Source organism: Rattus norvegicus, chromosome 10 (genome assembly GCF_036323735.1).
Source record: "Rattus norvegicus strain BN/NHsdMcwi chromosome 10, GRCr8, whole genome shotgun sequence".
NCBI classification, from domain to species: domain Eukaryota; kingdom Metazoa; phylum Chordata; class Mammalia; order Rodentia; family Muridae; genus Rattus; species Rattus norvegicus.
The window spans coordinates 18715001-18737844 of NC_086028.1; the positions used below are offsets into that span (position 1 = coordinate 18715001).

Sequence of the window (22844 nt, forward strand, 5' to 3'; positions counted from 1 at the left end):
AGTAGCTCACAGATATCATAATGTGCATTCACCGAGTTACCCATTGACCTTACCTCAGCTGGACTCCTGCTAGGCTGACTGGCTTTCTGCTCAGGTTTAAGCTATCCTCCTGCCTCACCTTCCTAGGTAGCTCCCACACAGGTGTATGCCACACTGGGCTCTTATTCTCTTTAAGGACATAGTTCAATGGCGTTAAGTTCATTTACAGAGCTATGCCACTGTCTTTCAGAACCTTCTGAACTGTGAAACTGAAGCTCTATCCATTATAAAACAAAGTTCCTTCTTCCTGTACTGACGGAGTGTATGGCTGGTTGATCTTCAACTTAAGTTCCAAGAAAGCATGGTGGTTTCTCAACGGTTCAGGGAAAAACATTGGGAAAACATGTGGTCACACAAAATAACCAAATCTAATTCCTATTTCAAACATGCAAAGTCAGTTTATAATTGACTAAAATTTAAGTGTAAAACCTAAAATTGAAACTGTTAAAAGAGAGCAGAGAAAAGTTTCTTGGTGTGGAATTAGTCATTATTATTTAAATATAACCTGATAGCCCGGTTTAAAAAAAATCAAAACTATGTAAGGGAATCTCATCAAGCTACAGTCACTTGAATATCAAAGGAAATAATAAAGTGAAAGGAAGCTTATATAATTGAAAAAAAGTTTAAAAACTACATATTTGATAAGGAGTGGTGTACAAAAAATATAAGGAATTCAAGCAACCCAAAAGAAAAAAAACCTACCAAGCAACCCACTTAGAAGTGGACAAACAACCGAGTGGGTATTATTTTAAAAATATACAAGTGAATGATGGGAGTTGGGCATAGGAGCCCATGCCTTTAATTCCAGCACTCGAGGTAGAGGCAGATGGATCTCTGTGAATTTGAGGCCAGCCTGGTCTACAGAACAAGTTCCAGGACAGCCAGGGCCACTTTGTAAGACCCTGTCTCTTTTTTTTTTTTTTTTTTTGGTTCTTTTTTTTTTTCGGAGCTGGGGACCGAACCCAGGGCCTTGCGCTTCCTAGGCAAGCGCTCTACTACTGAGCTAAATCCCCAGCCCTGACCCTGTCTCTTTTACAGCAAACGAACAAACAAACAAAGAGATGACTAATGGGTATCTTAAAGGCGTTCCTCATCACTAATCATAAGGCAACTGCAAATCAAAATCACAATGAGACATCACATTAAACCTGTTAGAACGGCCATAATAAAAAAGGCAACTATAGGAAGTACTGAGGAAAAGAATAGAAAGGGGAGCCCTTACACACTGTTGGCAAGCGTTAAGTTAATGCTACCACTATAGGAAACAGTATAGAGTTTCCTCAATGATATAAAAAAATAAATCATGGTAAACTCCAACAGTTTTACTGACGGCTGCATTTACGGAGGAAGTGAGATTAATATCTGAGGAGACACCTGTACCACCATGTTCACTGCAGTGGTGTTCACAATAGCTAAGATGTGTAATCAATGTATGTGATCATCAGGACAGATGGCTAAAGACAGTGCACTATGCACGTGTGTGCGAGTGTGTGTGTGTGTGTGCACACACATACAGAGTAATGTTATTCAGTCTCACGAACAGAGAGATATAACCCAACAGCCCAGTTATTCCTGTCATTTCTGGTAATATATCAATAGATGGATAAGAAGGACGTCAACTGCAGGAAGCAAGGCACAGGAAGAAACGCAGCATGATCCAGTTATGTTAGGATGATTCGCCTTTATCTTTAGTGGGATTGGATTTCAAATCACCCTGAAGACAGTGTTTTTGTTTTTCCTTCAAGACAGGGTTTCTCTCTGAGTAGCCCTGGCTGTCTTTGAACGTGCTCTGTAGACCAGGTTGGCCTCCAACTCAGATTCACCTGCCTCTGCCTCATGAGTGCTTGGTTTAAAGGTGTGTGCCACCACCGCCCAGAGAGGACACACTTCTGATTGTGTCTATGAGGGTGTTTCCAGAAGGAGCTTCACTGAGGAAGAAACACCTTGAATATGGAAGGCACGAGAGAGAGAGAGAGAGAGAGAGAGAGAGAGAGAGAGAGAGAAAAGAGAGAGAAAAGAGAGAGAGAAGAGATAGAGAAGAGAGGGGGGGAGAGGGAAGGAGATAAGGAGAGGGAGGGAGGGAGGAAGGGAGGGAGAGAGAGAGAGAGAGAGAGAGAGAGAGAGAGAGAGAATGAATGCTAGGCTCCTGCATTCCCCCTTTCTCTCATCTTGATCCACCAAGGCGCTAAGAATCTCCCTTCCTCACCGTCATGGGGTGTATCCCATTAACAATCTTTTGATTAGTAACTTTTCACAAACTCCCAAATAAGTCCTTTTTTTCTTTAGGTGTATTTTTGCCAGGTGTTGGGAGGAAATTAGCTGCTATCAGAGAAGAGTGATATGAGTAAAAGGGGTTGCCTCTGTGGTTACCCTTACATGCAGTTGAAACCTCGGGAAAGGTTGGCGATGGGAGCAGGGGAGCACTAGCTTCTCCAGGGAGCCCAGCATCCACCTGAATTGGTGACCCATCTACACTGTGTTTTTGCAGCCTCCATCATAATCCCTAACTACAATTTATTGATGCCTTCTGATTCTAGACAACTTCTCTAGTTGTGTTCACACTTGCCGCTTGGTGGGTGACTTAATAAGTGACAAAAACAACTCAAGGGAGGCTGCATTTCACTCCTATTCTAAAAAAGGAAACTGTTCATCATGGCGGGAAGGCATGGCAGTAGAGTGAGGAAGCTGGCTACACTGTGTCTGCACTCAGGAGGCAGAGCAGGTGAGTGCTGGTACTTATTAACCTTCCCTTTTATTCAGACTGGGGAATCTCGATCCATGGGGCAATGCCACTCACATTCAGGGTGGAGCCTCTTTGCACAGTTAGAAGTGACTGCAGAGACATGTAATTTCCTAGGTAATTTAAAGTTTATTCAAGTTTATAATGAAGACTGACAGTCACTACTGCACTCTTTGTGAGCTAGACACATAGACACATCACTTTAAATACTAGCATCCCGTTCCCAAAGCCTCATTTTCATAGAACAATGAAAAATTCATTAAACTCAAAGCCTCCACACTCGACATTATTAACATTGTTCAAGAGTCCAGCGTTTCTTCTGAGACGTAAGACAAACTCTTAACTACAATGGAAAGGTAACTTATGTACTTTTGGGCTAGAACGCTGTAGAGTAAGTATTCCCATCTAACATTTCCATTCTAAAAGGGAGGAGTGGGGGAATAAAGGAAAATCGAGACAAAGCAAGATCCAAACCCAGCAGGGCAGTCGGCTCAAGGTGGAACCACCTGGGCTCCAATAGCTTTGGGTAGCCTTGCCCTGCAGCAAACATGGCCTTGTTCCACCCTATGCCTGCATCTTTCCTCAGTGGTTGCTCCATGGTCTGCCGTCTTCGACGTTTTGAAGTCTCCATTGAGTGTTGTGGTTCACCTTCCCAGCTCCACTCAGACGCCTTTCAAGGCTTCCTTGCGTGAGACAGGACCATGCAGTTTTCTAGAACCTCGGTGTCAGCCTTCACGACTTCTCACGTTTGCTTGGCTCACATCTGCAAAGCTAGTGCCACGTAGATGGTTCTGTTGCATCCTGCCGCTGTCAGCACGAGGTGGGGCCTGGCCTCCTTGCACTGTAGATACAAGGGCCTCTGTGAGCTTCCGAGGCACAGTCTCAGAAATGATTGCCGAGGTAGCTGCTTTAAATATGAGACCCTTTCAGGTGGCATTCTCGGCTTAAGGTCTCTCTTTCAAAATGAATTTACCCCTTCAAAAGCTTTCACGGGTATGGTCTTGTCCCCGGGGCACCATTCTTATGGCCCGGCTTACCAATTAAAGCTGCTTCCATAGCTTGTTTGCATTTTAATGCTCGCTGTTCACGTTTTATTTCTGTTGCTGTGAGGAAACACTGACAAAAAATAACTTGGAGAAGGAGAGGGGACTCAGTCCATTATGGCTGGGACGATGTGGTAGCGGGTGGGTGAGAATGTCGGCCATATTGGATCTGTACTCCGGAAGTAAGAGTGATGAATGTTGGGACTCTGCCCACCGCGGTCTCATCCAGTCTGGGAACCCATCCCATGGGAAGATGCACCCACACTTAGAGTGGGACTTCACTATCCATTTAAAACTTTCTGGAAATGCCCCCAGAGATGACATATGTAGAGCTTTATTTCTTAGATGATTCCTAAATCCTGTCCAATTGACCATAAAGATTGTATACCACAGCATGGTAATAAGTTATAAAGTTCCTGGCATATGTTACTCTTTCTCAGGGGCTGACGATCATCCTGTAGCATCTTGGTAGATCACAGTCATTTGTTTCTGGGGAAAAGCACTAACAGGATTTAGTGTAGACTTTGCACCAAGTTCAACTTCTAGGTTTGTTTAGTTTGCTCTGCATAGTCTATTAACACATGGTTAGCATCCATATAAAAACGGGCAGATTTTATTTACAGGTCCCGATTTTCAGCTTTCTTTTGAAAATGGTTCGGTCTGATAGCATCGGATCTCTATCCCAAAATGGCGGCCGTCTCTTGGTCAGTGTCTTGTTTCTTTTATACTGAGTCCTGTGTTCTCTGCTGTGTTCTTCACTTTTTGTTAATCTGCTTGACTTCCTGTATACGTTGAACTTGATAGTTCCTGGGCTAGTGCTTAAGAATGAGGCAAAGTTCTGAATTAAAATCATTCCTTTTCCACTTAATGGTTATTTGATCATACCGCTATGTGTGGAACCTCTGTTACGTTTACACATGGCTTATGTAACCTCTTTGCCACAGCTTCCTTATTATTCAACAGAGACAGGTACACAGCCAACCCCAAGGTGATGAGGGTAGAGTGGTGTGAACTTCGGAGGTGAACTATTTAGCACGCAGTAACTATTCAGTAAGTGACTTGTCCTTTTATAATCTGAGCTCAAAGTAGACAGCAGAATGGTGTAGATGTAGCACTAAGCTTTCTTGCCCAACTTGACTTCCACCCTACTGTGTTACTTGTGAGTTTCTGTTGTCTCATGTGTTATATGAAGTAGTAAAACGATGTCCTAGTTTCTTCTTTTCTAGGTGCTGTGACAAAATACCCTGAGGAAAGAAACTTAGGAAGAAAGGAGTTTATTTTAGCACACAGGTCCAGCTTATAGTCCATCATAGCAGGGACGGCATAGCAGCAGAAGTTTGAGGGAGCTGGTCAGTTTATATCCATGATCTGAGAGCAAGGAACATATTCAGGCTCACGTTCATCTCTCTGTCTTCATTCCTATGTAGTTCAAGATTGCCTGCTTAGGGAATATCGCCGCTCATAGTGAATAGGTTTTTCCATCTCAATGCAATCAGGATAATCCCCCGTAAGTAGACCAGCCCATAGACCAACCTGATCTACAAGCTAACTCACTGAGATTCTTTTTCAGGTTACCCTAGATTGTATTGCATTGACAATTAAAACTAAACTTTACGGGGTTGGGGATTTAGCTCAGTGGTAGAGCGCTAGGCTAGGAAGCGCAAGGCCTGGATTTGGTCCCCAGCTCCCAAAAAAAAAAAAAGAAAAGAAAAGAAAAGAAAAGAAAAAAAAAAAACAAACAAAAAACTAAACTTTACACATGGCATATGCCAAGATGTGAATCACAGAAGATCCAAGCAAACTTCCTAAAGCAATGAAAAAGGAAGTCATTGGTATTTGTTGATGCATGTTTCCTAAAACACGAGAACCTCACATAGCTTCAGATGAAGCCAGAGGTAACAATTCAGTGATATCAAGAGTGTACTCCTCACAGAGTGTGGTGGTTCACTCTGTATGTGGGAGGCAGGTGGATCTTCTCTGTATGTTTGAGGCCAAACCAGACTCATAACAAGTTCTAGGCTAGCCAGAGGACACATAGAAATACAAAACAAACAAACAAACAAACAAGAGAAAAACAGTCTACTCATCATCTCTCTGCCTTTATGTCTGTGACATGTGTTGACCTTGCAGACCATAAAATAGATAAGTGTGGATTGTGCATTTTACATTGTCCTGCAGAAAAATGAACTTTATTGCATTATTGTGCTCAAAAGCCCTAACACTGTTGGTATTAAAATTGCTTCCTCTTTTAAGTCTATTCCCAAGCCATTCCTTGCAGCCAGGAATATGGGAGGTAACAGTCGTTTGGCTTGGCATACTTCTGTGTACTTCATTCACAGAATTGGAGTGTAGCCATCTCTCAAGCATTTTATGGGTCTTTAAAGTCCCACCCAGTGGCTTGGCTGCCATCAGAGTGTCCTCGACTCCGAGTTTTAGACTAGAGCACAGAGCTTGTTTTGATCTGCTGTTGAGTTGATTCTTGTCTTGATGTGGAAGGACATCTCATTTGAGCTTCTCCGAGAAACCATATGGCTGTCTTAACACAAATTCTTGGCTTTATTTCCCATAGAGGAAGAATGATTTGGTTAGGACTCATGGACTTTTTAATGGCTGGTTTTACTAGTAGCTTTCATGGTAGCTGCTTTCCAACTCCTCCTGGTGTTCCCATGTCGTTAAAGCCAGAATAGAGCTTCAGCTTCTCCAGGAATAAAACTGGTGTGGACATTGGAGGTTGGCCAAGCCTACTTCCTGCTAGGTTAGCAGGTACCTAAACGTTTCTAGGGACCATCGTTTCATCTCCAAAGCAGATTCCTAGGACGACAGGGCTGTGAAGGAGCTTTTGTTGGCACACTCTGTTACTGTAACAAACTCTTGGAGGCTAGCTCCTTCCTACAGAAAAGGGGTTTTTAAGGTTACAGTTTCGAAGGCTGTAGGTACCAAGCCGGATAGCTCCTTTGGTTCACTTTCTATAGTGAGTCTCCAATGGCAGAGGGCATCAGGATGGGAAAGATCACGTAGTAAGACATAGCAAGACATTGCAAGACAAAGATCAGACAGTAAGAAGCCAGAGGACAGGGGAGCAGACACGTTTTCTCTTTTATAACAGACCAATCTTGGCAACTGAGGTCCTATGAGAAGTCCATAAATTCCTTCCAAGAGCACAGCTAGTGCCTGGTTATCTTGTACAGCTTCCCAGTCTTAAAGGCTCTAACACCACATAGCACTTCAGTAACAAGACCACAGTCCCAGCATAGGGTTATTTGGTGTGCGTCAGGGTACATTCAGGAGATGTCCACATCGTAGCAAGACTTGAAATAGATGCATAGAGAATTTCTTATCTGGAAGTAACACGAAGCTGAGCTGTCTCTCTTCAGAGTTGTGTCATTGACTACCCTGTATAAAGTGTCTACCCTTGCCTCTCTCACGGCACACCCTTATTGTCCTCGTTGAAAACAGTTTTGTTATTTGCTTCCTCCCACTAGAATATAAGGCTCATGAAAGCCAGAGACATATCTATCTGATTGATTGTAGGTTACTACTGTGGGAAATTGAGGGCAGTGCTGAGGATGCTAGGAGACAGAAGAGACTTCCAAGATCCCTTACTGAGAGGGGAAGGATGTGAGGTTGGGTGCTCTTATTACAGATACTCCGATGACCTACTCATTCTACCCTGCTCTGCCCAAAGGCAGAGTGGAACTTTCATAACCAGAGTAAATCTGTACCAGGGATTCCCCTCGCCCCCCAAGACTGTGCTTGCAGTTGGTAGCAACTGAGGCCACCTGCACAGTGATGGCGGGTGCTGAGGGGACGGGTGTATGAATAGGGGAGCCACAGCATCTACTCCACAATTGACTGGCAAGTGGTGACTATTTTGGGTGATTCAGGAAGACGAGCTTGAGACAGGACCAGTGTCCTTGTTGTCACTAACCCAGGACAGCTTCTTCCTTTGGTCTGATAATCTGAAGAATATTTTAAATTTTCCCATTCTAGTTTATTTTTGTCTGAACATCCCAAGGGGACCCAGGGCTCATTTTAGCTTCTTACTTTGGTCTGGCTAACATAGGGATAAAGGTACTAGCCCTTCCTTTGTCCTAGAGTCAGGCTTCTCAACCTTAAGTGCACACCGGTGTCCCTTGGAGAGCTATAAAGTAGCCTGATGTTCAGGGTCCCACCAACACAGAAGAAATCAGAACACACTCTTAACTGACTAAAAGTGGCTGAGATTTATGGAAATGCTCTCTGTTTCTTGGATCAAGGGGAATTCTCTTACAGAGTGGGGGGCGCTATATGGAGGAGGTCCCCTTACCCCTCTGAGCTTCAGGGCCCTCATAAATAAAACCAAGAGTCGACCTTCTGGAATGTTCTACCATGAGCATGAAAAAAAGAGAGTGTTTATAAAACATGTAATACAGCCCTTGACAGATAATAGTGCTTCCACAAACCTTTTCCAGGAAGCGCTTTGTTAGAGAATTTTTTTAATGTGTTAGAAGATATTTAATGTGATAACATTGGAAAACTATGATACACGGCATTGTGCTCAAGTGGTCCTTTTATGGTTCTAAGACGGAGTTACTTGATCTATCTCTGGATTCTACGCCATCAGCAGAGAGGCCTGGGCTCTGTATCTCTCCTTGCACCATATGGGGCTCTGGAATTTCCATATTGGAGTCTTGGGAGGAGCAATCCCATTAGAAAGAAGGTTTTGTGAAAGGCGGGGTCTTAGAGCTGCATTAGCACACGGTCACAGACAGCGTCTGCATTTGAATTGGATAGTACTGAGGATGGTTTAAGGGTGAAGGCATGTGGCCCTAAGAAAGTACTAGTAACCCAAGGCCAAACGGATGGACTAACCACACCCCTTGTCACGTCTTGCCTCTCCTGAGCCATGGAGTCACTGAAGAAATGTGTACGAAATAGTTCTGTTTATTGATTATAACAGGGTATAAAAGTTACAGCATTTCACAGGCATTCTGGACCTTCCGGGAGAGACATGCAGTGCTGGGCTTGAGCAGGGGATGGAGAGAAGGGATAGACCACTGGGCAGCGGTTTCCCTCCTGGATGTGTTAAAAGACTTGTTCTATGATCGTAGGTGCTAGTGTGGGAGAATTATTAGTCCCTACCTCTGGAAAAAAAATGACATGGGCTGTTTGCATCATCTGATACCACCATGCTTAATAATTCAGTCCTATTCTACATATGTTAGTTGCTGCCTCTCCCAGTATTTTCATGGTAAGCTCTAAGTGCTCTGTAGAGCGTTCTTTCTTCCCACCAGAGGAAGAGAAGCAGGCACATTGGCTTGGGAGGCCATCGGAGGATGGTGCACATTTGGTTCAGATTGATCAGGGTCTGCCTGACTTAGAGGCAGTGAGTTGGGGATCTGTATACGCAGAAAACTGTGCACTACTGTTTAAGCTCAAGCAGAGGGGCCTTCCACAGGGCAGCAGCAGCATGGAGAGATGGGCATGCTTCCAAAACAAACTTCGGATTTCAGCTCGTCCCTCTCAAGAGGAGGAGGGAGGAAGAGTTGGCAATCAGAGACTGAGCCACGCGGTGCCAGGTTTTGTAGAAAGTCTTCAGCAGAGAATTCTTCCAAAGTGTAAAAGGTATTTCTGTCCCGAGAGTTGATGTGTAAAACTGGAACAAGGGCAGATCAGGGCATTGAGGTGTTTTTCAGTGTCTCTGAGAGCAGGATGGCCAGTGTCCTCAGTTACATGACATTTTGGAACAGCTGTAGAGACCTCATGATGTTGTCATCCTGGGGAGAGAGGAGTGGGAGAGAAGATGGTTAGTATTGCTTCTCCCTGACATATGGAAGAACACACCACGAAAGCTGTTCAAGCCTGTCATTTTCTCTGGAGTAAAGTAGTAAATTACAGCTCAAAGCTTTTGAGATGTAGGACAACTTACACTTTTGCTTTCTCTGTGTATTCGTTTAAGTAAGTTGTGTCTTACAGGGAATCTGTACATCTTATGTGAACTGTTCAATTTGTTGAAGAATAATCATCTTTTAATATTGGTAAAACTGATATCATTATTTTTACTTCCGATACCAGCAATTTGAGTGCTTAATTTTTTTTCTCTTTTTTACTCTGTGTTGGTAAGCACACATCAATTTTACTAATCTTCCTCAAAGGAATGAATGGTTTTGCTCATTTTAGCACTTGTCTGTGTTTTCTGTTTTCTATCATATACTATTTAAAGTGTGTTTGAGCCAGAGTTTCTCTGTGCAGCCCTGGATGTCCTAGAACTCTGTAGACCAGGCTGGCCTCAAACTTGGAGATCTGACCGTGTCTGCCTCCTGCGTGCTGAGATTAAAGGTGTACACCACATGACTTTCTAATGTATGAATATTAAAGGTGCAAAGTTCTTAAATTTCTAGATACTTCTACATTTTGAATTAAAATATAGTGAAAATATGAAAATTTGTTAAAGTAGTATTCAAAGAAATGATCTCTGTCTCTCTCTCTGTGTGTGTGTGTGTGTGTGTGTGTGTGTGTGTGTGTCCCACTGAATTTAAAATTGAGAAAGCAGACTTTTGGTAGAGAAAACCAAGACAGACAATGTTCTTGAGTCTTCATAAGTTGCTGTGTGTTCTGGAGTTAGGCAGCTTACGCTCCAGCCCAGGCCTCTTTCCGTCCGTGTTACTTAGCCTTGCTGTGCCTCAGTTTCCCTGTGTATAAAGTGGGGGTTGAGTTTAACATCCACCTCTTGTGAGATGGTGAAATAAAGAAATAGCTCTGGAAGGAGTAGCCGTGAAAGCTGACCTGAAAGCCTCTCTCACCTGCAGACCCAAGAAAGAGCATTTCCGAGGGATGTGATGTTGAACATGAGCAGGATAGAGTTTAAAGTCCATCCGTCACTCACTGCCGCACTAACCACGCCTCTGAACACCGAAGTGCCTCGGTTTTCTCCTACCGAAATGGGCATGACCGACACGTCTGCGTAGCCTGTCACAGTGACTAAATATTAAAGTATCTCTCACTCCACTGGCAAAGCTGCTGGCTCAGTTTCACCCTCTGCCTCAACATGCTTCCTCCTGGCTGCCTCGGAACTTACTTGGGATTCTCAGACTACCCAACGATCTGTCAAGCTGAGCTGCGACACTCTAGGACAGTGGCAAAAGTCAGTTCCAAGAGGCCAGACTCGAACTCGTCCTAGTTGTTAACTATCTGGAACACCAGGATATGGGACATCCACCTGGAGGGTTTTCATGTGGCTGAAGCTCTCTGTGTGCTAACACGGTCTCTTCCACTTCCCAGCATTGCAGATTTCCAGGAGCTTTTGTGGAATGAGGTAGAGTATAAACCTTGTGAGTAGAAGGGGTCTATTTCCAGTTCAGGGCTTGGCAGGGAGGGCACCACCAAAGCATGGGCCAAGGAACAGCGGTGTCTCCAGAGCAATGTGCCCAAAGCTAGCCTGACCTTGGACCTTGGTGGGCCCTGCCTGTCTTTTAATAGGAGCTTCAAGGAGTCTGGTTTGCATAAGCCAGTTCTAGCTGCCTTGGTCCTGGGCCTTTGAATTATGACACTTTCTAGACTCTTCTGGAGTATCTGGGGTTGTAGTTTAAACACACACTTTTGGGGAGCTTCAGGCAGTTTTATACACACTGGATTGAGAATCGTTAAAGGTCTTGCAGCTCTTCCTCTGTATCTGAGGAACAGGTACACAGGAAGCAAAGAGGACTGGGCCACCTATTCAGCAAGTGTAATGCATGACGACTTGCTGGGCCATCGCATCTCCCAGACCTGTGGTTCTGCTCCGTCCTGTGCTGAGTAGACCAGGCCAGAGCGTGGAGGTGTTAGGCTTGAGTCCAGGGGTTGTAGGTGTGTGCAGATTTCAGATCCTCCCCCTCTACAGTCCCAACTCCCCAGATTCCCTTCTCTGGAACTGTTGTGTCCCGAGATCTCTCCTTACCTCCTGACAGGACTCGAGAAATTCGTCTAACGTTACAATGCCATCTTTATTTTTATCCATTTTCTGAAAGGTACAATAGAGAGGTCTTTAAAGAACCTAGCATTTCACATTTCAGAATTCTCTCTGTGTTAACCCCAGAGTTAGGATGGTCTTTTGCGAGTCAGTTGATTCCTGGTTATAGTATTATGGTCCTTATGGGCTTCCATACATCAAAAAATTCGTCTCAACACTTACATCATTATTAATGATTGCTGCATTATTGCTATGCTGACATTCAAGATGTAGTGGTCTATTTCTGTTATTACATCAGAATAACTGAGGTTTGGTACTCTATAAAGAAAAGAGGTTTATATATCTTGTTGTTCTAGAGCAGTGGTTCTCAACCTTCCTAACGCTGCAACCCTTTAATAGTTTCTCACGTTGCAGTGACCCTCAATCATAAGGTTATTTTTGTTGCTACTTTACAACTTTAATATTCTACTGTTATAAATCATAATGTAAATATTTTGGAGATAGAGGTCTGCCAGTGTGGTCACGGCACACAGGTTGAGAACCACTGTTGTTATGGTCTAAGAGCACAACACTGGCTCCTCTCTAGTGAGGGCCTCACGGGGGATGACATCTTCATAGTGGGCACATGTCGAAGAGGTCACACAATGGAACAGGAAGCCAGAGAATGAGGAAAGGCCAGATTTGCTCATTCAACTCAGACTCACGACAACTACAGGGCTCTGAGGTAATGCTCCACAGGGCCCAGTCACCTCCACTCAGGCCTCACCCGTTGAGGATTCCATGACCTTAACCATTGCCACACTGAAGAGCAGACTTCGTATGCCCAAACTATTTCCAAACTAACACATGAGTTCTGCACATTTCCTGCTGGGAACACCAGGTTCTGGCCCATCTCTGTGCAGATTTTCTGTGCAAACTTTCAAGATATCAGAAAGAGATTTCTGTTTTCCTAGGTGCAAAGTGGGAGGCTTGGGTTGGAGTGAGCTCTGACATGCTTTGGTTCTCCCTGTTGCTAGACTTTTTCCTTTTTAAAAAAATATTAAGTGCAGCTATGAGGGTGCCACTTCCCCACTCAGTCAGCAGCAGCAGCCACCCATCCTTTACTAGATCAAGTCTGAACCCTCTCACTTAAGGATCTTGCTGTCTAGCTTTACCCAAGTTTCCAATTGTATTCCCCTCTGCAGCCCAGACAAACTTTCTCAATAAGTATACAGATGCAGTCTTCTCTTTCCATCCAGCCCTTGAAAAGATTTTTACAAGATTCACCATCATGGTTAATGATGACAAACCCCTGTTCTCTTCTGTGACACTGGCCTGCTTCTCAGGAGCATGTCCTGGCCGGTCAGGATAAGCCCGTGCACAGGCGCATACGTACCTGGAAGAAGACGTCCACGTGCTGCCTGGGAGTGTCCTCTTTGAGCACAGGATAGGTGTATTTCCCCATCATGTCATAGATGGCTTTCACTATGTCCATCATCTCCTGGAAGAGGACACAGAGGGGCGTACTGTTGGGACTGTGAGGTCATATCTTGAATTTACGATTTGCTTAGGGCTCCTCTTGCTAAAAAGAGGGATTACAAGGGCCTTTGAAGGGGATGAATGGAAGTTAAGGGACAAGATGAAACTCTCTCCCCAAGAGCAAGTGGGGACATCTACTCTGTCTTCAGACATCTTGGGCAGGAACATCCTCTTCTTGCTTTGTCCTTGGGGAGGGATGACATTGGATTCCCCATTTGCAGACTGAGACAATGAAGCATTCTTCTGAGTTAGAGGTAAACAAATGTTTTAGACTAGCCTTACACACACCTTCATAGACCCTATTGTCATTTTAGGTTAGGAAAAAAGTCACCAGTGTAAGGAGTACCCATAGGACACTGGGGTTTTCTCTGAAGTTGCAATTAATAATTTTAGACTTACAGAAAACTTACATGGCTGTCTTGGGACTGGTGGTTACTTGAGGAAGGGGTTGTGTGTCAACTCTCTGATTTGTTAGTCAACAGCTTGGGAGCAACACAGATCACTATGCTATTTGTCTAGTGAAAATTCTATATTCCTTTAAAAAAAAAGTTAATGTTTTTGATCAGAGATTTAAAATGTATTCTCGGGGGTTGGGGATTTAGCTCAGTGGTAGAGCGCTTGCCTAGCAAGGGCAAGGCCCTGGGTTCGGTCCCCAGCTCCGAAAAAAAAAATGTATTGTCAGATTCTGTTTGCTGTTCCAAATTAGGAGAAAGGAGCAAACAGCAGCTAATATCCGCAGGGCACTTGAGTCTTTCTTTATGTAGGTTATTAATAACCGTAGACTTACTGGAATACTTCTCTAAGCCAGAGGTCTCTTCATTTAAGTACTTACATGGTTCTTTTGAATATCTATTATATTTTGTTGGTGATGACACAACACTACCATGTTTTATTTTGTTGATTAAATCCTTCTAGCTTTGTCATATTAAAACTCCTTTAGGTTGATGCTTGCAGCCATTTAATCTGCCTCAACCAGGATTCAAGTTTAGTTTCTATTTCTCCTTTCTCCGTCCCAAGACAAACAGCTCTCCAAGAAGACTGGAGAAAGATGCTTAGAAAGAAGGGTCTGGGTGCCACCAAGGGTCCTTTCTCCAGGACACTCCCAACATATAGAACAGGAAATGGGTTTGTACCCAGCTGTTCATCTCAAAAGATGCCCTGTGCCAGCCTTTCACACCCGTGTGGCCATTGTGTGCTTTTCTGCTTGAGACCATTTTTATCCAAGAACAGACAGAAAAGTAACTTTGAGTGCTTGGGAGTCTCATTGCCGGGAAGTTTGATAAGAATGTCCCAGATAATAACCAGGAAGAGGCCTTAGAAAATGACTTCGCACACTTATCCACCCCCCCCCCATTAATTCTGCCATCTAACGATGTCTGAGAGACATAAATGGGGATAATTTGGTCCACTTTGCCCATCATAAAAAGGCAGTAGTTAGTAAGATTATTCAGTGATGTGATGGGAACATGTGCTGAACCAAGGCTGAAGACCAAGAGGCAGAAATCCCGTCGGAGGTTCCTCTCTTTCAATGTTTTGTAAAGTGGTATTTGAATATTTTATCTTAGAATATCATACATGGAAGCATGGATCTAAGAACTTAGTTGATTATAAAATTGATGGAATACTATAAAAAGTGCTTTATAAAATGATATTTTGGTGTTTTTTTTATTTTTTTATTTTTTTTATTTTTTTGTCTGAGACAAGGTTTCTGTGTGTAGCTCTGGCTATCCTGGAATTTGCTCTGTAGCCCAGGCTGACCTCAAACTTACAGATCCACCTGCCTTTGCCTCCCGAGTGCTGGGATTAAAGGTGTGCGCCACCACCCTGCTATAACATGATTTTTAAACACATGAAATCATATACACTTGTTAGTCTTCTTTGATTTTAAGTGATCATCTTCTATTTAACGGGTTTGGAAATCTGGGCTGGAAAGATGGCTCAGTGGTTAAGCATGTAGGGCTCTATCCCTAGCACCAGGTTGGGTGGCTCACAACTGCCCGTAACTCCAGCTCTATGGGGTCTGGCGCCCTCTACTGGACTTTGAGGGTACTGGGTAACCCCCACCCCATACATTCAAACACAATTAAAGATAAAAATTTAGAAATTTAAAGTCTCGGTGATCTGATAGGAATTCCCTGTTAATATACTAGCATCCATTTCTTGTGAGCGTTTAGTGTACACAGCGACCACCCACGTCTTACTGCTTTTTCACGATTTACTTGCATATCTACTCTGTTCATCGTGTTTAATTTTAATTTGATTGTGAGAACTCTTTATGTACTTTGGAGATGCATAAATTAATTTATGAGGCATCTGAAAATGTGCACCACATGTGCTGGCTACGATTCTGAGGAAACCCGAAGGCGAGTGAAGCAGGTGTTAGCCAGTGTCCAGGAGTTTCTGTGGGCTGCAGATGTTTTAACAGCTGTGTCGCCTGATTTGGCTACGGCATTTCTTTGAGGTGAAGAATTTAAAAATATCTACAGTTACGTCACCAATACTTTTCTTTGTGTTTTAATTTTATGCTTTCCTCTAAGTTTAGATGCGACACCTACTTCTCTTTTTGTGGGGGGAGGGAGGCAAAGGCTTCATCTCATCTTATAGCTTACTGTGCATCATGAAAGGAAGCCAGGGCAGGAACTCAAGGCAGGAGGAGCCCGGAGGCAGGAACTGAACCAGAGAACATGGAGCCGTGCTGCTTCTTGGCTCGAGTGCCATATTCCTAGGTGTTTTTTTTTTTTTTTTTTTGTCGTAGCTAGAAGTCACCTGTGTGTCTACGATTGACTTACAACTGTGGCATTCAGAAGATTCATTCATCTACTGCTAAAATAGTAGAGCAAAAAAACCAGTTTCCTTGGAGTCATCTGCTTCACTATTCACATCTCCTCATGCTCCCGTTATGAATGGAGTCACGGATTGGTTCTCCGCTTCCTCCTCAGTTACCCCGACCTACCTGTGACCCTTCTTCTCCCATTTTATTTCTGCATGCGCGTTAGTCACTGGACATGACCTTTAGTTCTAATTGTTTAAGTAATCTCTCATATCCTTTCCCCACTAAGTATAAAATCATGTCATTGCTAAACACGGAGCCTCTCCCTTGTAATCCCAGTACTAAGGTAGCTGAGGCAGGAGGATCACCATGCATTCAAGGCCAGCCTGGGCTACACAGTGTGTTCCAGTCAGCTTGAGCTTGAGACCTCGGTGCAAACCAATAAGTAGAGAGAAGAAACCCATGTCATTAACCAAGACTGCCCTAGCTTCCCCGATGTGTGCTTCCGTCCCTCTTGTCTGAGACGCGTGGGCAGATGGTGTGGGTCAATAGAGGCACAATGGTCTTCATCTCTGCTGTAGCCGAGGGTCTCAGAGACGTCACCATGATGTGAAAAGCTGTGTAGAAGGCTACAACACATTCCATTATCCTCAAGATGAATTTTGTTCCTACTTAATTAGGAGTTTAAAAAATGACCAAAGTAACTTACGGAATATGATTTTAGAATCACGTGGCTTATGTACGGATGGGATGAATTATTTAATAGATATTCTCCACTACTGAATTCTGCAAGAAACCTGGTCCTTGTCATGCACGCTCCTTTAACTGGAGTGCTGAGTCTAACTTCCTGGCATTTTGGTTCTTTTTTTTTTTTCAGAGCTGGGGACCGAACCCAGGGCCTTGCGCTTCCTAGGCAAGCGCTCTACCACTGAGCTAAATCCCCAACCCCCCCTGGCATTTTGTTTAGAATTTGTGACACATATTTTAAGTGAGATCGGATTCCTGCTCTCTTTCTCTTACATACTTTGCCACAGTTTTAATTTTTTCTTTCATTCAACACACTCTGAGCACATCTTGTCATTTAGGTATTCCCAAGTTACAATGAGATCTCCCTTTAAAAAATAGGGCTTATTGGAGTATAAATTTGACTCCAGCAAGCTCACATATTTTAAGTCTCCTGCTTGACAGACTTTGGTAAATGTGCAGAACTGTGCCACCTCCACTCCAAGGAACTGGGTTATTCTTGTCACAAGAAGCTTCTACATTGTCCGCCAATCTCCCCGGCATCCAGCACCGCTGACGAAATGTTAGTCACTCAAGACGTTTTCATTGATGCAATAGAACTCGATGTGAACTGAATGATACTGCAGGAAGGTGGAAGCCGTCTCTGTCTAACGTGCACGATGGACGGCGCAGAGCCCGTGCCATTACTGATGTGGCCGTGATTTATCTCTCTTCCTGAGCACCCATCAGATGCAATGTGCTTATCGTCGTCCTCTTCAAAGACGTTTGGGCTGCTTCCCAGTCGGGGGCTATTTGCATCGGGGTAGTATGTAAGCCCCCTGTAGGCATTTATGAGTTTACATACTGTCATTCCTTTTAGGTGACTATGTAGGGTGGCATTTCTGGGTTATACATCAGTTGGATGCTAATCTTATTTAAGATGCTAAAATGTTTCCTAAGCGGCAAGGGTTACATTGTTTCCCACGAGCAGTGTGTAAGAGTTTCTAACTCTTGGGCATCCTTGCCTACACTTGGAAATTGTTGGCCTTTTTATTTTCAGCCCCTGTAGTATATGCATAATTATTGTTTGCTATAGTTTTAAAAAAAATCTATATTTCCTTAAACAATATACGTATGGAGCCATTTTTTCTTGAGTCTATTGTCCACTTACTAATATTTTCTGACATATCTATTTAACTTTAAAAATTCTAACTTTTAAAGATTTTATTGTATTATTGTTTTTAAAAACATTAATTACTTTTTTTTGTTTTTTGGACATGTGTGTCACAGTACATGAGTAGAAGGCAGAGGTCAGGGGTCAGGGGTCAGGGGTCAGTGTTTTCCTACTAACATGTGGGTTCCAGGGATTGAACTCAGCTCGTCAGGCTTGGTAACATGTGCCTTTACCTACTGAGCCATCTTGGTGGCCCCTCACTACCTATTTTTCACAGACTTGCTTATCTTCTTATAAATTACGAGCACTTCTAATGTATTTGGACCTCAGTCTTCTGTCATATAATAACAATTTACAAGCCATTTCTCCAATCCTGGCTCCCATTTCCCTTTTCTTCATGGCATCTTCTGAGAACAGAAAATTGTAACCTTGATGAAGAGAAATGTCAGACTTTCTTTTATGAGCTCTTCTTACTTGCCCTAAGATATTCGCTGTTTCTCTGAACTAGTGAGGGTGTTTCTCCTAGGCATTCTTTACCACAATGGCTTTTGCATTTGAGTTTATGCGCATATCTGCTTCCTGTTAACGTTTGCTTTTGGCGTGAAGGCGAAGGTCCATGTTTATTTTCAGAGGGATGCAGAGTTGGCTTAGAACCATTTGTTCAAGACAGCGTTGTATTCTCTTTGGCTTCAGTCATCATTTTCGAGATGACAATATGGACAAGTCTTTTTTATGGAAGGGGATCACACCTAGGGTCTTACTCTTGCTAGGCAAGTGCTGTGTGAGCCTCAGGTCCAGCCCCCCTTCGGACTGTTCATCTTGGTCTGGTAAGCTGTGTGCTTACCACAACGCCACGTCACCACAGCGCTCATCACTACACGTTCACGTTACTCCCGGACGAGTAACTCCGCCTCTGCCTTCTTCATCTTGGTTGTTGTGGTTCTTGCGTTTACATTTACATTTTAGATCAGTTTATCAGTTTCTATAAAGGGTCTGTTGGGTATTTTGGTTGAGACGAGACTGAATCTACAAGCTGAGTTTTCGAGAATCTCCATTTTAGCATTGTTGGGTAGTCACACAGAAGAGCACGGCTTATCTGTTTATTTAGGTCTTAATTTTCATCAGTATTTTGTGGTTTTGTATGCATAAATCTTACATCAATTTTGTTGAATTTATCAAAAATTTTGTGTCATAAGTAGAATTATTTTAAGCATAACACACACACATACTCACACATATATTGCTTTTTAAAAAATAGAAGTTATATCTGGCTACCTGGATCAATAAGTTCATGATTCTTTCTGGTATTTTCTTTGGCATTCCTTTGTAGACTCTTTGAGATTTCTATGAACTGTCTTCTATGAATTCAACCTTATTACAGATAAAACTTTATTTATTTTTTTTTCCTGCCTCGTTGCCTTGTTTCATTCTGGATCTTGGGGAAAATTATTCAGTATTCACTATTAAGCAGATATTGGCTGTAGGATTCTTAAAAATCAGTTATCAGATACTAGGCTGAGAAAAAGGATCTTCTAGTCTCCATCTGTTAAAGACTTTACCGTGAATGGGTAGTGGTTTTATCAAGGGCCTTTTCTGCATTTACTGAGTCAATATCATTTTTCTTTTTGTTGTGTAAATAGAGAGACTGACATGGATGTTTGAGAGTCAAACCAACCTTGCCTTCCTGGAAAAACCTTGCTTATACTATACTTTTTTTTTTTACATTATACTGTATTTTTTAAATGTATTCATGGATTTGGTTTGCTAATGTTTTGATAGGCTTTTCGCATCTGTGCTCATAGTGGTTGTCGTGCTTCCCCTAAGACCTTTTCTAAATTTCAAGTTTCAGAATCGAGGTGTTGTTGGACTTACAAAAAATATGGGAAAGTCACTCGCACCTCAGCTTTGTAGGTTTGTGTTAGACGTCACCAGAAAATCATCCGGGGAGCTCAAACTTTTCTGGGTTTTTAATGTGAATTTTGTTTCTTTGAGTGACAGGGAGCTGCTCAAATTTTCCCGCTGACTTCGAACCGCCTTTGGTATTTAGTATTTCCTGAGACCCCTGCTCCCAGTAGGTACAGTGGGACCTCGGGTAGGGCTCTCTACCCCAGTCTTCCCCGTCCAGGCTGAAGCCTGTCGTTTTTTCTTCCCTACCCTCCTAGTCTGCAGCCATCAGCAAGCCTCTCCGTTTGGAGGGCATGTGGAACCCTATCTTCTTTGAGAACCCCACTAGAGGCCGTTCCTTCTTCCTGGGACACTTTTCCTGACTTTGGGACTGACTTTCCCTTGGTTGGCAATACTGTTTTAGACAGCCCCTTGCCGACTGTGATGGTTTGTATGTGCTCAGCCCAGGAAGTGGCACCGTTAGAAGGTGTGGCCTTGTTGGAGTAGGTGTGTCACTGTGGGTGTGGCCTTTAAGACCCTCCTTGTCCTAGCTGCTGGAAGTCAGTATTCTGCTAGCAGCCTTCAGACAAAGAGGTAGAACTCTCAGTTCCTCCTGCACCATGCCTGCCTGGATGCTGCCATGTTCCCACCTTGATGATAATGGACTGAACCTCTGAACCTGTAAGCCAGCCCCAATTAAATGTTGTCCTCTTGAGAGTTGTCTTGGTCATGGTGTCTGTTCACAGCAGTAAAACCCTAACTAAGACACTGACTCTTACCAAAACCTGTCATTCTTCATTTTGCTGTTATTGTCCATCCCACTTCACTACCCCATGACAGTCAGACTTGGGCTGATTGTTCGCCATTTTCTCTCCAGCACCCAGGAAACAGAATGAATCCTCAAATTTGCATTGAACACCCGTGACTGGATGAATAGGGAACATGGCTGTGCATACACCCTGGGTGTGAGTTCCCCCCTCTACATGAGGAGAGCCTTGCAGTACTGAGGTGAAGGTGATCTTCACAGCTCCAGGCATCATGTCTGAGATACAAGAGTTCAGCGAGACGATGCCCAAATGTTATTGTCAAGCCCCTATGGCTCTCACGGCAGACATCCAGGTGTCTTGAGTGACAGCCCGTGGTGGGTGATGCACCAATGCTCTGAGAGAAGCGGCGAAGAGTCTGATATTCTGTTTTTTCCTTTTTTTTTTTTTTTTGGTTCTTTTTTTCGGAGCTGGGGACCGAACCCAGGGCCTTGCACTTCCTAGGCAAGCGCTCTACCACTGAGCTAAATCCCCAACCCCGTGATGGTTGTTTTTTAAGACAATTGCCCACCACCCCAAATCGTCCCCTTCCTTGATTTTATTAGGCAGAGTGGGTTGTGGGTAATGGGATTTGGCCCATGTCACCTCTGTCTCGAAGAGCTCTCTGCTCTCTTCTGGGGGCTCCTTTCATCCTTCCAGGCTTATACTGAGCTTTAATGTGAGGAGGCTGCTACTCAGGGGGAGATGCAGGTTCCCCAAAAGACAGTCTCAGCCCATCGCACCTGTGTGGGCTTGTGAGGAGCGGTTTACAGCTTCCTGAGCACAGGGGCGGGGCTGGGCGGGGACATCAGCGGTGGGCTTCCTCACTCTGCTAGGGACGGACTCGCTTTCACTCAGTGTTTTCCGGGGTCTGGGGTTGCTTTCGATTTCAGTGCTTCCACTGTGTTCATCTCATGCTCACTTACCTCTTTGTTTATGTAGCCGTCTTTATTGATGTCGTACAAATTAAACGTCCACCTCAGTTTTTCATGGACCGTTCCTCTCAGTAAAATCGACAGAGCAGTCACAAAGTCCTAAGAAGTGAAGAAGGCAGGCCTCACGTTAACCACTGCGTGGGTGGAGAGAAGCCTGACTTCCAGATTGGACCGTGATGCTTTTACAAAATGGCGCCTCCCACACCCTCTCGTTAGCCAGATGGAAATGTCCAGTCCCAGCCTGGGGGAGGCCCAGTCCTATCTTCCGTTCCCTGTACCTACACTGTCTCAGTCTCTGATGGCCCCTGAGGATGAATTGAGCTCTGTATGTGTGAACTCAGCCTCCCTCGTTGATCCTAATCCAAGGCTGCAATGGTTGCTAACGTCTGAGGGACTGTACATTCCAGTAGCTATGAGCACAGGCTGAGGAAACACACTGCCTGTGTTCAAGGCCTCCCTGGCCACTTTCTTTCTCTTTCTGATCTTGGAAATGCTACTCACTCTCTGCCTCATTTTCTTCTTCTGTTAATTGATAATAAATAACCATCTGGCCATGCCTTGTAAGCACTATTATAAAAGCTAAACAGGTTAATAAATAAGAAATGCTAGGTCCAGAGGTTACCGCTCGGCTTACAGGGCACAAGGGATCTCTTAGGCTGTCTCTACCACCCCAACGCACAGTGTCTAGACGACAAGAGTCTTCTCTGACTTCAGGTGCTATTCCTTAAATGAATCAAGTTTCTTGTCTTAAATGAAGACTTTGATAATTAACTCGTTCCACCAGCACTGTCATATTCAGAAGGAGAGGCATTGTGGAACCAGGGGACCCCCGACTGGACCCACATACTATACCTCGAACTTTACAGAGCCTGTCTGGGTGGTGTCGAAGGCATTGAAGAGGTAATGTGCGTATGTGCTGGCATCTGCAAAGTAGAGGGGGAAGCAGGTGAGTGGGGGTCAAGGCTCCACAGAGGGCAGAGGCAGCACGGGTGGGGCCAGAGAGAGGAGAGGGAGGATGATGGACTGAGACTCATTTGCTCAGTCCTGAAGATTAGGCGAGAAATTAGTTCTAGCACAAGGTTAGACGGTTCGTATCTCTCTCCCTACTGTCTCCCCTGCCTGTTCCTCTGTGTGGCCTGGTCCTCTGGGCAGTGACTGAGTAGAGGTGTCCCAAGCAGGGTTCCTTGCCATGGCATGGGCACCTCCTTGTGAGGAGAGACCCGAGCTTGTATCAAAGCTGGTTCCATATAGCTGTGCTTGTAGACTTAATGCAACACCTCAGAGTGTC

At 44.0% G+C, this 22844-nt stretch overlaps 1 protein-coding gene and 1 long non-coding RNA gene across 8 annotated transcripts in view; one reads left to right on the top strand and one right to left on the bottom strand.

Annotated features, from left to right (window-relative positions):
- Positions 1-18414, top strand: part of LOC120095244 (uncharacterized) — a 26030-nt gene extending 7616 nt beyond the window's left edge. The window contains exons 3-4 of one of the 3 annotated variants that reach the window (XR_010055568.1): positions 2577-2761; positions 3366-3841. This is a non-coding gene — a long non-coding RNA (uncharacterized LOC120095244). Of the gene's footprint in view, positions 1-229; positions 507-2576; positions 2762-3365; positions 3842-10610 lie in introns of those variants that run through there. The other 2 variants (XR_005490613.2, XR_005490612.2) reach the window with 2 other exon arrangements.
- Positions 8726-22844, bottom strand: part of Kcnip1 (potassium voltage-gated channel interacting protein 1) — a 369300-nt gene continuing 355181 nt past the window's right edge. For all 5 annotated transcript variants that reach the window (NM_001261388.1, NM_001261387.1, NM_022929.3 and 2 more), the window contains 5 exons: positions 22409-22479; positions 21548-21655; positions 13125-13229; positions 11738-11800; positions 8726-9578 (listed from right to left, as the gene is read on the bottom strand). In NM_001261388.1, coding sequence (NP_001248317.1) covers positions 9531-9578; positions 11738-11800; positions 13125-13229; positions 21548-21655; positions 22409-22479 — 395 coding nt within the window. In that variant the 3' untranslated portion in view covers positions 8726-9530. The remainder of the gene's footprint in view (positions 9579-11737; positions 11801-13124; positions 13230-21547; positions 21656-22408; positions 22480-22844) is intronic.